Source organism: Coenobita brevimanus, chromosome 24, assembly GCF_032717465.1.
Source record: "Coenobita brevimanus isolate Jiangsu-jjx chromosome 24, ASM3271746v2, whole genome shotgun sequence".
Lineage (NCBI taxonomy): Eukaryota > Metazoa > Arthropoda > Malacostraca > Decapoda > Coenobitidae > Coenobita > Coenobita brevimanus.
In genome coordinates, this window is record NC_136977.1 from 16,749,841 (window position 1) to 16,764,938 (window position 15,098).

Genomic DNA, 15,098 nt, shown 5'->3' on the forward strand with positions numbered 1-15,098 from the left:
CCCTCACGGGGCTCGAGTACCTGGGAGTGGCTTCGGTCGCCCGGGCAAGTACCACATCTCCCAACACAACACACACAACAACACCGTTTTTTCTACACCAAGAAATGACTCCCCGGTTGTCATTTCTGGAAGACTTCTTCTAGCCGGGGACATTGAGAGCAATCCAGGACCCACCAACAAATACATATGTCCAACATGCTCAAAACCTATCACGTCGAGCCGACAGACAAAGGGTTCAGTTCAGTGCAATTCCTGCAAGAACTGGACCCATTACACCTGCACAACACTTGCATCCAGAAAACATTACACAAACACCTGGACCTGCTCCTTATGCTCCTTCCCCCCACCCATCAACCCCCCTTCCAATCCTACTCCTACTTCCTTCACACCTCCACAGCCAAACCCACCAACCCTTCCCACACCATCCAGTCCCCCAGCTCCTCCCATTCCAACCCATCCTAATCCACCTCAATCCTTACCTCCATCATAACCTCCTCCTACCCCTTCCCCTCCACCCACACCACCTCCCCCCCGTGCTGCAGCAGCCAACACACATTGCACACACAACATAAACATCCTTCAGTTAAACATACAGTAGATGGCATAAACACCAAAAAACAAGAATTCACACAATTCATCAAACAACAGAACATACACATTGCCATCCTACAAGAAACAAAACTACACAGAGCACAGAAAACACCGACATTTCATAACTTCACCACCAATCGACAAGACCGGGCCGACGGCGGCGGCGGTGGACTCATCACCCTGGTACACAAATCCATCAACTTTGCAGATATCAGTGCACACACAAAGTCCCTTCTCCCCCCACGTGACACCACAACAGAAATACAATCAATTAAAATACGCACTGGCAACAAATCACACATAACAATCGCTAACACATACATTCCCCCCCAATCGTCCCACAGTACCACACAATTACTCTCCACAGATACACCACATCACTAACATACCCATCATCATCCTGGGTGGTGATTTCAACGCCAAGTCGTCGGCCTGGCATATCAACAACCCTGACACAGACAGAGGGCTGGTACTACAATCCCAGACAGATCACCTTTTCATACTAAACAGTCTAGACCAACATACCCATATCCCACACCAAGCCCTCTTCCTCCCATCTCCAGACATCACCTTCTGCATCCCAAACCTCGCCCCCACTACATCATGGAGAGTGGTCAAAACCCTAGGTTCTGATCACCTCCCAATCATCATCACTACCAAAACCAGAATCACCCCAGCAGCCCAAAAACACACATACACTAATTATAAGAAAGCCAACTGGGAGGCCTTTGTAACTGAAACAGAACAACATCTCGAAACACTAAACAGTACACCCATCACAAACATCGACACTGCTGTGCACACTTTCAATACAATTATACAAAATGCAGACAAAAAGACACATCCCTAGAGGCAACAGAAAGAGACACAACCCCAACTTCACACCAGAAATTCAAGGCCTCATCAGACAACGGGACACACTGCGACAATCCCCAACACCCCATACATAAGACACCATACAACAAATACAAGAACTCAACACTCAAATAAACAATAAAATATCAAAACAGCAAACACTAAACTGGAAAAATTACCTCCAAACACTTGACAGCAAAACAAACATCGGCAAACTCTACAAAACACTAAACAGCATCACACTTTCCAACAGCAACACCACACAATCACACGCTGCCATCACAACCACAGACACCATACCCTCAAACAAACAACAAGAAAACACTCTCATCAATTACTTTTCACAAATCAGCCATTTAAACCCCCATCCCGAAGACCGACATATCATCTGACGTAAGAGACAGTTCCCCACAGACCCAGACTACGCACCTTTCACTTACAACCAGACGAAGCACATCATTAACAACCTCAAGTACTCATCTGCCTGTGGACCAGACAACATAAGCAATATTCACCTTAAACACCTAGGACCACAAGGCATACAAGCACTCACCAACATATCAAACTACAGCTACTCACACAACATAATACCCAACATCTGGAAGCATGGCAATATCATCACTATCCCTAAACCCAACAAAGACATGGGTGAGGCAGGGAAAGAATGTTTTTTATCTCGCGTGCGGGTGAGGAAGAGTATTCAACGTTTGTCGTCCAATTACTTCAAAACTATTGGACATATCGATTTCCTGTAAGAACCACAATAAAGAGCAGTAAATTCTATTTATATTCATTTGCAGAATATAAGCCTCTGGGAGCATTTTCTGTTGGAAAAGTTGGGGGAACAGACTGTTTTGGTAAAGTCGAAAGCGCTTGGAGGAGTAATCTCACTTTGTCGGCCAACTGCTCGAAAACTATTGGACGTATCGATTTCCCATAAGAACCATGATAAAGAGCAGTAAATTCAACGTATGTACAAGACATAACAATGTAATATCTATGATAAGAATTCGTTGTTATGTAGGCGGGAATATTAAGTATGCTGTGCGCACATCACGAAAGTGACACGCGGACGCGAGTTCCCAGTCGTTTTTGGCGATTTACTCGAGAACTATGAGGCGTATCGAAACTGGTATTAGGTCATTAGAAAGCTGGTGAAATTCTGCATAATATTATGCAATAAAAACATAATGTGTGCAAGAAAAAATCAGTTTTAGAGCTCCTCGATTTTTTTCAAAAATGGAATTCAGTTTTTGGATATTTTCTCGAAAACTACAAATCGTATCAACACCGGATTTGTCTCTTTAGATAGCTGATGAACTTCTCTATCAAAAATTTTAACATTTTCCTGTATGATGGGAAAACATTCGAATGGTGATGTTGGGAAGTGAATGTGACGTAGCGAAATGTTTATTCACGGCCGCCTAATGTTGTTTTATTCGTGTTTTCCTGTTTTTTTTTGTGGTGCTTATCAGCTAGAACAAACATCGACGAATAAGATGACATAGGTTTCATGGCAGTATGTTGATGTTTGGGTGGCAAAAATAAGGAGAGAATATGTGTTATTTGCCACGGACAGGCAGCCGGGCCGGGCGGCTTCGCAGAAAAAATCGTGCACCAGAAAACTTACTGAAACTTATCATGTGCGAGAGGGTTAAGAACATTACGGAAGACTGCATTGCACACAATCACCTACGCCAACAACACAGCGTACACTCCTTGAGAGCTCTGTGGGAAAGCCTAGTCTTGGCCGTGGCCTTCCTTAGGGACTCGGAGCTGTTTGGCCAGACTGCCTAGGGAACAACCACAGTCAAGTTGCCTATGGCGCGGACATCTATGCCGCAGTTTTCTATGACCAGGCAAGGTGGGGGGGGGGGAAACGCATAAAATACCTATAGGGCGGGGGCGCGGCAATGTTTGAAACTCAGCAGCAACATGAGGCACCACCAAGCTCACCTCAAGCTGGCAGGCAGTAGCCTGCCTCTTGCCTCGGAACCCCCAACCCTACCCCTTCCACTTTAGCACTATCGTCGTCGGAGTTAGGTATGTTCAGTATTTTATGCCCTTAAAGCCCTTTATTATTTATTGTTTAATTTGTGTGTAATACATGCACTGACTGACTGCTTGATTGTGTGCCTGTGTAAAATGGGGGAAAATGGGGAAAAGTGGGGTGAAAAAAAGGGACTTTGGGCAAATGTCCAGAACCAAATTCCATTTTTCCCATAGGTTTAGTTATTTGTATGGCACGGGCTTGGTCTAGAATCAATTAGCCGCGCCTTAGGCAGCTTGACTGTACTACTACTACTACTACTAATATGGAGGGGAGAGGTCAGATGTGCAACTTCATTATTTCACCACAGCTGACCTAATGTAAAAATGAACTCATAAAATGTTTTTCTCTCTACTTTTCCATGTGCTCTTTCATTTCATATGAGCAAAAATTATTTTTGAGAATTTTTTTTCCCATTTTTTTGGGGCATGGGCGGGATAGACAAGGAAACCTAAGGCACTAGTTGTCGGGTTAAAACCACAAACAGTGGTGTAAACCTAATGGGAGAGGGTGCAACAAATTACCAAATCGGTGGTCATTTACCAAATCGGCACTTTTAATTGGAAAATATCATAATCTTTAAGACCATATAGGCTTATACAAACCTAATCATCTGAAATATGGCCAAAATTTAGCATTTAACTATTAATGAAAAATCAGGATTCAGAGCTAAAACGTGCTTAGAGTTAGCTGGTGTTTCGCCTTTAGCTCAACAACTCACCTTCAAAGACTTCTGTTTTGCATAAATACTGATATAAAATGATTTATTTGCACTTTAATTAATATCTATGCAAAAAAGAAGTCAGATGAGGCATATTGGCAATCTAATGGGGAAACATCTGCTAACTTTAGCACATTTTGCTCTGAATCATTTTCTTTATTATTAGTTAAATTATGCATATTTCTTTATTGGATTTCAGATAATTAGGTGTGCATGAACCTACAGAATATGGTGACAAGATTCAAAATACAGTACAAGTCCCATTATTCGGCATCTATGGGACCAGGATGATGCCGAGAAATTAGATTTGCCGAATTATCAAAAACCTACTCACTCAGTACCTTAAATATATTGGTGAACACTGTCATCACTACTTATGGTACGGTATTACAACTGTGTTTGGAGTACTGTATACTGTACAATACTGCAATCAATACAGTACTATACCTGAATCTGAAATATATATACATAAATTAGTGAACATATACAAGGGTAATGACACAGTAGGCCTACAAGTCAGATAACACTTCCTGGATGGCCGAAATGATACGGAATATTACCTACCAGCTCTATACATCACTTGTATTGGTGAACTCATCACTACTTACATTATTACAAATATGTTTGGAGTACTGTATACAGTACTTTTTCCAAACACAAAATAAAATAGTCGGAAAATTGCATAAAGTAAAGGGATCTGAATTGGTAAGGTCTTTCTGATGAAAGTTATAACTTACATTTAGCGCTCATTCTTTTGTTCGTTTTTGTGTTTACATGCGAAAGGAGAGTATTGATGCAACAGTAATGTATTCCATTAACCCCTTAATAATCTTCGGTACTGAACAACCTTTTACAGTACCGATGTCAGTGATGTTAAGTTAGTGTGAGCTATAAAGAAAACTGAACAATTATGGGGAGGGAACGAAGGTCACTGGTATGTTTACACGACTCTAGCTACGATTCCAAGCAGTCAGGGGGTCAGTTAATTTCAGATGTTTTCGCCCATTTGGTAAATGCACCGTAACTTTATCAATTCTCCAGTCAATCATAGCGAATCATAGCATGGGTTTAGGAAGCTAAATAACACATTGCTAGGTGCACCAGACGATTATCTTCACATCTTATAAGAAAATGGAAGAAATTAAATCCCTCTCTGAGTACGTAAAGTTCTTCCATTCTTCTGAAATCAATTTATTTTTCTTAAAGATGTGAAGATAATCGTCTGGCTCACCTAGCAATGTGTTATTTAGCTTCCTAAACCCATGCTATGATTCGCTATGAGTCACGGAAAGATTGGTAAAGTTACGATGTATTTACCAAATGGGCGAAAACATCTGAGATTAACCGACCGCCTGACTGCTTGGAATCGTAGCTAGAGTCATGTAAACATACCAGTGACCTTCGTTCCCTTCCCATAATTGTTCAGTTTTCTTTATAGCTCACACTAACTTAACATCACTGACATCGGTACTGTAAAAGGTTGTTCAGTGCCGGAGGTTATTAAGGGGTTAATGGGATATATTACTGTTTGCATCAATGCACAAAAACAAACAAAAGAATGAGCACTAAATGTACATTTAACTTTCATCGCAGAGACCTTAGCAATTCATATTCCTCCAGTTTATTTTTAAGTATTTTCCTGACTTTAGGTTAGGTTAGGTTTGGTTAAATTATTAGGTACAGTTAAACTCGGTTAGGTTAGGTTTAGTTACATAGGACAGTCCCTTCCACTATTATGCTAAGGAATAAAAATACTAAAGCTGTCACAGCCATACAGCTAAAAACAACGGGGAAACTGATTTAACAAGCACCATTTATTTATGGGTAATGCATTACAGTGTCAGTGGTTCATGGGCTACTCAATTACCGGTCAGTGTCATTTTCAGGAAGGCGTCAAGAATGAACGAATTTCAAGAATTAGTGTGGGGGCTTGGAACGTAACCCTCGCTAATTTGGTGGGGGTGGTTACTGTAGTGTATGATACTGTGCAATACTGTAATCAATACAGTACTATATATGAATCTGAATAAAAATATAGAAATTAGTGAACATACAGAAGTGTAATGAAACATTAGGCCTACAAGTCACAGATAACACTTCCTAGACTGCCGAGATGATTCCGGACATCTGCCGAACAATCAATAATTTTCGTAAATGGGACTATTTCTCAAAACTGCCGAAATGTCGGATCTACCGAACAATCAGCTGCCGAATAATAGGACTTTTACTGTACACTCAAACCTCGATTTAAGGGACTAAATGGGGAATCAACTTGTCCCTTAATTGAAAATGTCCCTTACTTGAAAATGTCCATTGTTTTACCACATATAAAAACAATCTTATTAGGAAATGCAATGATTGTTTCACTTATCTTACTTATTTATAAGATTATGAATATTATTTTACGGGTATTGTGTAAATAAACATAATAATGTGTATGACCTAGACATTATGTACCATTTTTGAATGGTCCTGTCCATTGGTCAGGTAGAATATGGAGTCCCTTAAATCCGCAATCCCTTAAATGGAGATCCCTTAAATCGAGGTTTGAGTGTATATTATTTTCCAATTAAAACTGCCAAACTTCTGCCAATTCGGTAAATGACTGTTGACTCGGTAATTCGTCACATTGTAACTGGAAGGGCACTATAAACTGTGTTGGGGAGGGGGGAGCTCTGCTTCCCCAACCGGCAGCCCTCTTTACAATTATAGTATAACATACCTTGAATTGTCCAGAGCAAAATGTTTATCTATCTATCTATTCCCCAGCCTGCAGCCCTCTTTACAATTATAACATACAATGAAGTGTCTAGAGCAAAATGTCTATTTAATTATAGCCAGACACCATAATCTCATAAGGAGTGGCTGTTTGTCTTTGAGTTACGTAAGTTATTTTATGGGGCAGGGCATTAACCCTCCACCAACCCACTTGTTGACACAGTGAACACGTGTGGGTTGGTTATATGGTTAGCACCCCACGTTGTAGGCCTACATGGTTTCCTGGCTTACAGGAAACCATTAGGGTTGTCACTCGATGTAATGCCACCTGAAAAGGAAAGAATAGTAAAAAATGCGCAATAGGTAAAAATTGTGCCAAACAATCATGTGTTGCACATGTTTGGTAATAATGGTGCATTTGGCAGTAATAATATGACCAAGAAATGGGGAAGGTAGGTGTGATCATAAGGCACATCTTTCAGTATACCAGACAGGATATATGCAAACTAAAATGACAAATTAATAAAATAACTCAGCAATAAAGTACAATACTTAAGATACTCCAAAATCTAGGTTATAATGAAAATGAATCACAGTAAAGTATGGTAACTCCCTCTTTACAAACATCTCTGCCAGTCCTTAAGGAGACATATACCGGTATACCACCTCTTAATTTTTTTTTTTTTACCTAACTTTGATTTGATTCAGCAACTTCGTAAAGGTGTACAGAAATTTGTTTTTGAGTAGGATGAGGATCCATTAATAAACACTGGAAATATGATAGCGTAAGGGACAGATGAGGTTTAAGGCTGGTTAAGTTGGCATTAAATAGGTTCTTAGATTAGGTTAGGATAAATAAGGTTAGATAAAGTTATGAAAATTTAGGTTAGGTCTGAAAACAGACACCAATTAGGGTAATTTATTTCACACATGGTGTTCTAAGATGTCATCTATCAGTCTTCACACATCACAAGATGGCATACCATCCGGTGCTGTTAGAGACTGCAAATAAACACTCCTTTTTAAATAGTTTTTACCACTTTTAAAAGATATAATAAACATCAAAACTTGAAAACTAAATATCTATAGCCAGACGCCACAATCCCGTAAGGGGTGGCCATTTAATGGTAAATATTTCCTTTATTGCCATTTCCTTTTTTTTTTCCTTTTTTTTTTTTTTTTTTGTCCATTTGATAGTTTTTTAGTTCATTTGAGTGGCAGAGGGTTAGTGCCCCTCCCCAGAAAACAACTAATTAAAAAGACAAACAATAAGCCTCGGACAAGGACTGACCAAAAGATGACGACCCAGGACCGGACAAAGGACATGATAATTGGAACATGGAATGTAAGGGGAGCGAATGATGAGGTGAAAGAGAGAGAGATTGTCCAGGTGCTTGAGGGTGCGAAAGTTGATGTATGCGGAATAACTGAAACAAAATGGAGAGGTGAGAGAATGGGAGTATGATGGGGTATATGTGCACGAGTAGGTGAGAATGAGAGGGCAAAAGAAGGAGTATGTATAGTTGTGAGTAAAAAATGGAAGAAGAGCATAAGAGAGTACGGATCAGTTGGGTCATGGATTGTGCGGGTAAGATTGAAAGTTGGAATACAAATGTGGGCGATTGTATGTGTGTATGCGCCAACGCAAGATCGTACAAGCAGAGTGAGAGAAGAGTTCTGGACAAATGTGGAAGTGTGCATGGAAAAGTTTGGAAGGAATGAGAGAGTATTTTTGATCGGTGATATGAATGGTAAAGTAGGGAATGTGAAGGTGGATGGAATAGTTGATGAGTAGGGTGTGCCTGCTGAGATACATGAGAATGGCAGTGCATTAGTGGACATTTGTGCTGGGAGGGGGTTGGTGATAGCTAATACCCTCTTCAGACACAAAATGATCCACAGGTATACATGGCAAGTGATGAGAAGGGTGGGTGGTGAACTGAATGAAAGGAAGGCAATGACTGATTGTGTGTGTGTGGATGAAAGGATGTGAAAATGTGTAATGGATGCAAGAGTTTATAGAGGTTGGGGGAGTGGACTTTCTGACCAATACTTGACAGTGGCCAGAATCAAGATCCAATTAAGATGGAGAAATAGAAGAAGGGAAGGATGGGAAGGAGGAGTATTTGTAGGGAGAGTGGAAAGGTTACAAGAGGATGAGAAAAAGGCCGGGTATAAGAGAGAAGTGGAGGAACGATTGGGCAAATATGAATTAGAGCAGATGGGGGATGTGGAAGGTGTCTGCATGATATTCAAAGAAGAAATATGTGCAGCATGGGATGTGGTGTGTGGGATGAAGAGAAGACGGAGGAGTGTGCAAAGAACAGCGTGGTGGAATGAAGAGGTGTGACAGGCTGTGGCACAAAAGAAAAAAGCATACAATGAATGTATGAGAAATAGGGGCGTGGAAGAAGTTGACAGGCGGAAGAGAGAGTTTTATGTAGAAAGGAAGAGAGAGGTGAAAAGATTAGTAAGAGAGAGTAAGAAGAGAGTGGATGAGGAATTTGGAAGGAAGTGTAAAGTGGAGGGACTGTAAGAAAATGTTCTGGAAAGAGGAGAAAAGAGTAAGACAGGTTGGAAGTGAAGTTAGCAGGGGAGTGAAAGATAAAAATGGTAGATTACTAGTGGAGAAGAGAGAAAAAGTGAACAGATGGAGAGAACACTTTAAGGAATTGTTGAACACAGAGGATGGACGTAATGCGAGTATAAGTGGCTGGGGAATGGCTGAGAGAAGGAGGGAGGTGAGAAGACAGGAAGAAATCAGTAGGATAGAAGTTGTGGAAGCAATGAAGAAAGTTAAATTGGGGAAAGCCCCAGGAATTGATGGAGTGTGTGGCGAAATGCTGAAGCATGGGGGAGAGATAGTAGTAGAATGGATGTGGAAGATGTGCAGATTGGCCTGGGAGGAAGGTAGAGTCCCGGAGGATTGGAAGTAAGGTATAATTATTCCCTTGTACAAAGGAAAAGGGGAAAAAGAAGTGTGTGGTAATCATAGAGGCATTTGTCTTCTTAGTATAATAGGAAAAGTGTATGGTAGGATACTTACTGACAGAGTTAGAGAAAGAACAGAGCAATTAATTGGAGAAGAACAGGGAGGCTTTAGGAAGGGAAGAGGTTGTGTAGATCAGATATTCATTCTTAGATCTTTAGTGGAAAAGTTTCTAGAGAAGGGAAAGAAGTTGTATGCGGCTTTCATGGATTTGGAGAAAGCATATGACAGGGTGGATAGACAAGGATTGTGGAAAGTATTAAGAATATATGGAGTAGATGGGAAGTTGCTGAATGCTGTGAAGAGTATGTATGATGGTGCGAAGGCTGCAGTGCATGTGGATGGTGAACTGAGTGAATTTTTCTCTCTGATGGTTGAGTTGAAACAGAGATGTGTAATGTCTCCATGGTTGCTGAATCTGTACATGGATGGGGTATATAATAAAAGAGGTACAAAATAAGGTAGTGGATGTTGGAGTGGCCCTGGTGAGAAAGGGTAGTGTTTGGAAACTCCCTGTACTGTTGTTTGCAGATGATACTGTGTTGTTGAATGAAGATGATGGAGAGCTGCAAGGCTTGGTGGATGAGTTAGGGAGAGTGTGTAAGAAACGGAATCTAAAGATGAATGTAGGGAAGAGTAAAGTGATGGTCTTTGAGAGAGGTGAAGTCAGTGAATGTACAGCGAGGTTGGATGGTGAGGAATTCGAAAATGCGAGTATGTTTAAGTACTTGGGTAGTGTGATGAGTAAGGATGGAGGTTTGGAGGGTGAAGTGCTTGAAAGGGTACAGCAGGGAAGAAAGGTTGCTGGTTCCTTGAAAGCAGTGATAAGATGCATGGAAGTGAGCATGGAAGTGAAAAAGTTACTACATGACAGTATTGTGATACCAACCCTAACGTATGGAAGTGAAGCTTGGACGTTGATGGACGGACACAAGTCAAGAGTGAGAGCAGTGGAAATGAGTTATTTAAGAGGAGCCTGTGGAGTCACATGGAGAGACAGGCTGACAAATGAGGATATAAAGGAGTGTTTTGGTGTGGATGTGATAGGAAGCATTAGGAGGAATACACTGAGGTGGATTGGCCATGTGGAGAGGATGGAGGGTGAAAGACTGACGAAGAGAGTGTATGTGAGTGAGATGGAGGGGGGAAGAGGGAGGGGGAGACCGAGGATGAGATGGGGGGATGGGGTGGAGAGGTATATGAGAGAGGGGGGTTTGAGTTGGGAGTGGGGCAGTGAAATGGCAGGGGACAGGGGGACGTGGAGGCGATTTGTTTGTGGCCACCCCGAACAGGATTGAGACGTCTGGCAACAGATAGATAGATAGATAGTGTTTTCAGGCCTCATTTATTGTGCATATAAACAATAACCCTACTATGACTATAACAATCTGATCGGATATAATAATGGTGGAAAAGGCTGGCCTATACAAACTGTAACTGTACCTAATAATTTAACCTAACCTAGCTAATCTGTACCTAATAATTAAACCAAACCTAACCTAGCTTAACTGTACCTAATAATTTAACCTAACCTAACCTAACCTAGCTTATCTGTACCTAATAATTAAACCAAACCTAACCTAGCTTAACTGTACCTAATAATTTAACCTCACCTAACCTAGCTTAACTGTACCTAATAATTTAACCTAACCCAGCTTCCAGTTGGGAAATGAAATCCACCTTTCAGTATGTTAGGCAAGATTCAATAATATTCATTTGCACACAAAAAAACACATACAGGTATACACTATATGATAGCATAAATCCACTGGGTATAGTAAGATTGCCTGCTAATGAAACAGCATTAAAGGAAATAAATATCCATTTAACTTTGAGTTAATTGTTTTATGGGTAGAGGCATTAACCCTTCCTAAACCCACTTGCTCACAAGTAGGAATATGTATAGGTGTGTTATGTGGTTACCATCCAGCACTGTAAACTGTTTCCTGACTCACAGGAAACCATTAGGCTTGTCACCTAATGTAAAGCTACCTAAAATGGAAAGAAAATAAAAAGTGACAGAATAGATGGCAGAAATAGGAAGAGAGGAGGGCAGGCACAGAAAAAGAATGATAAAAGGGAAGGAAGAAGTAGGAATTACTACATCAAGTGAGTGGGTGATGGTCACCACCACCTACCACAACACACAAATCAGAAAATACTCAAGGAATCCCAAGAAGAGCTACAGTAATGAAGAAAAAAAAAAAAAAAAAGCAAAATAAGGTGGTTCTGTATCTCCTTCAGGATTATTCATTTTTCAAAGCCCACTATAGAGGCTATGCTGATCTACTAAATATAAAACACAATCCTGTAAAAACCAGATTCTAATAGATACTGCATACCGGTAAATGTTTTCATATTTGAATGATGAATCTCCACCAATACAGTAGAATGGAAGGTATTAAAATATACTTGGTGAATTACCATTAATCTGGTGCTTACATATTCTTGTTTCCTAAGATAAGGCAAAACAAGAAAAAAAAAAATAATCTGTAATCAACAAAATGTGGTTTCGTGTCAGTAATGAATGGCTAATATGAATCTTCACCACAGGTCTTCGTAACATTTAGCAATGGAGTATCTCTTGCAGAGGATCACCCCCTCATTGTCTCCCTCGCATTTCAACAAACAGAATAATTACCATGACTGTTAGCACCTTACACAGAGTGCACTCACTCAGTTCATCCTGAACGTTGGGAACAGTAGGAGTCGTCATTGTGTTGTTAAGAAAACTATTTACTCTGAATCGCAATTACAGCTGAGCTGTGACTGCTTTCGTTCTTCATCTCGGGACGCTATTTGGGTATCCCTAAACTGTCAATCTAAGAGTTATTTGTAATATCTAAAAGCAAAAAAAAAAAATCCCTTAACTTGCAGGTAACATTATTATTCTTATTATTATCTAGGTAATTGTTAGACCAGATAATTCCAAACTCGAGATTATGTATTCTGTAAATTTGCACATCAGCGTTTAATCTTTTATAGATTATAGCATCCTCTAAACTGGGATACACTAAAAATTCGTGTGAGTTTACAATCACATTCAAAACATACTTTGAGCAAAACCACGGTCATTACAATATTGGTTATTTTCATTACTTATGAATGTACCGTTGTATATTTTTGAGAAAATGGTAGATAACATGCAACAAAGCTAGGGAAATCTAAAAATGAAGGCAAGAACAGGCTAGTTAAGATTAGCCAAATGAAGTGAAAAGGTGGACAATACTAAATAAGCAAATGAAAAAGATCCAATGAAAAAGGAGTGGTGGTAGGCGGTTCCGACAATCATCCACTTATTTAATGAAGCCCTACCTACTTCACCTTTATCATTCTTTTGCTGTGTCTGCCCTCCTCTCTTCCTATTTCTCCGATATTTCCTGTCACATTTTACTACATTTCCTTCCTTTTCAGGTGGCTTTACAATGAGAGACAGCCTAATGGTTTCCTGCAAATAGGAAACCATCTACAGCGCTGGATGGTAACCATATAACTAACCCATACGTGTTCCCTACGTGTCAACAATGGGTTGGAGGAGGGCTAATGCCTCCTCCCCGTAAAACTAACTCAAAGACGATCAACCGCCCCTTACGGAATTGTGTAGATAGAAAAAGAAGTAACTATCGCAAAAGACAAAGAAAGAACAAAGTAGAACTAAACGAAAGAAGAAAGGTGTTATGTAGCGTATTCTGGGTCCAACTCCTTGGGCTCAGATACGTAGTGTACGTGGACTTGGGTTCTGGACCGGGCTAGAGCATGCAAACAAGGGATGGGGCTCAAACACGGGCTAACCAGTTTTTACACGTGTATTACTGTTATGCTAGGTGTTTAAGGGTCGGCTTCCCGTCCCTTGAACGCCTATTCTGCAGCTGGGTTCCCTTTCTAGACCGGAGCTTAGTAAACTAAGAGAGACACAGGGCATAAAAACTCATGGCAACAACCTTACTGTTATGCTGAGTGTTTTTAGGTCGACTTCTCGTCCCCAAAACACTAGCGACTGAGCGGGGTCCTCTTTCCGTACCGGAAGTAAATCACCAACAAAGGAACAGGACATAAAAACCAGGCAGTATACCTTAACACATATATTGCCTTCATTCTACACCGTTACAATATAACACAGAGTGATATTTAAGATACAGGAGACAGGGACACAGAGTTAGACTTTGACACCACAAGGTACAGTTACACTTAACACACGATATGATACATGTACACCAATGTCCTGAATTATATATGTGGATACCCGTATTTCACTTAAAGGCAAAACATATACTCACTTGGAAACAAGGGGAGTAAACAAGATTAAGGTCCGTGGGGGAAATACTACTATAAATAAGACAGGGTGCGGATCGCGACTCTTGACGCGGTCACTTAGTCGCGGCGGTACTTCACACAGGCTTTTGATTCTCCCGCGCACCCTAGTCTCCGTTCAGTCACTGAAAGTTCTTTTACTTGGGGCTTGTACAACTACTCTAAATTCTCTTACTGGGGGTTCAAGTAATTTTCTGTTCTGCCGGGTATGGAGTTCTTTTAGACTAATAGCAACTGTCACTGGTTTTACACTGGTCTTACTCGGTCACTGTTCACTGTTCTTTCCCCTGGTTTGTTCTCGGTACAAGAGGCGTCACTTATTTACCCGTGTTTCCTGGATGGGGTACACTCTGTCGTCGGGGCATGAGGAGAGGGCCCTAGGGGGACTCTGCCTGCAAGGGGCAACACACTACCCGCAGGGGAGTCACTGCCCGGGCCCTGGTCGTCGGTGAGGTATAGGGAGGCCCTCCTGTTTGGGGGCCTCGACCTGAGAGGAGGCCCTTGTCTTGGGGCCTCGTTGGTGGGGTGCAGGGAGGCCCTCCTGTCCGGGGGCCTCGACCTGAGAGGTGGCCCTCGCCTTGGGGCCTCGTTGGTGGGGTGCATGGAGGCCCTCCTGTCTGGGGGCCTCGACCTGAGAGGTGGCCCTCGGGACTGGGGCCAAACAGCTGGAGGAGGTGGGCCTGTCGTTTACGGCTCCGCGGGGTGAGGGAGCCTGGGTTAACCTCGTCTGTAGTCGGCTGGTCACGCCTGGGGGTCCTGGGGTTGCGGTCGTCTGCTGGGAGAAGCGCCGACAGGGTTGGGCTGCGGCCTCGTCTCCGTCTGGTGTCTGTAAAGAACAGAGATTTCCCAGGCGTGGGAGGTAG

The 15,098-nt window shown here is 41.5% G+C and overlaps 1 protein-coding gene across 1 annotated transcript in view; it reads right to left on the reverse strand.

The window, feature by feature from the left end:
* The window catches only part of LOC145393503 (proteasome adapter and scaffold protein ECM29), an 835,694-nt gene extending 823,000 nt beyond the window's left edge, over positions 1-12,694 (reverse strand). Inside the window, exon 1 of the mRNA XM_080267631.1 lies at positions 12,601-12,694. Within this exon, the coding sequence (XP_080123757.1) occupies positions 12,601-12,640 (40 nt within the window). The 5' untranslated portion in view covers positions 12,641-12,694. The remainder of the gene's footprint in view (positions 1-12,600) is intronic.
* Between the last annotated feature and the right edge of the window lie 2,404 nt (positions 12,695-15,098).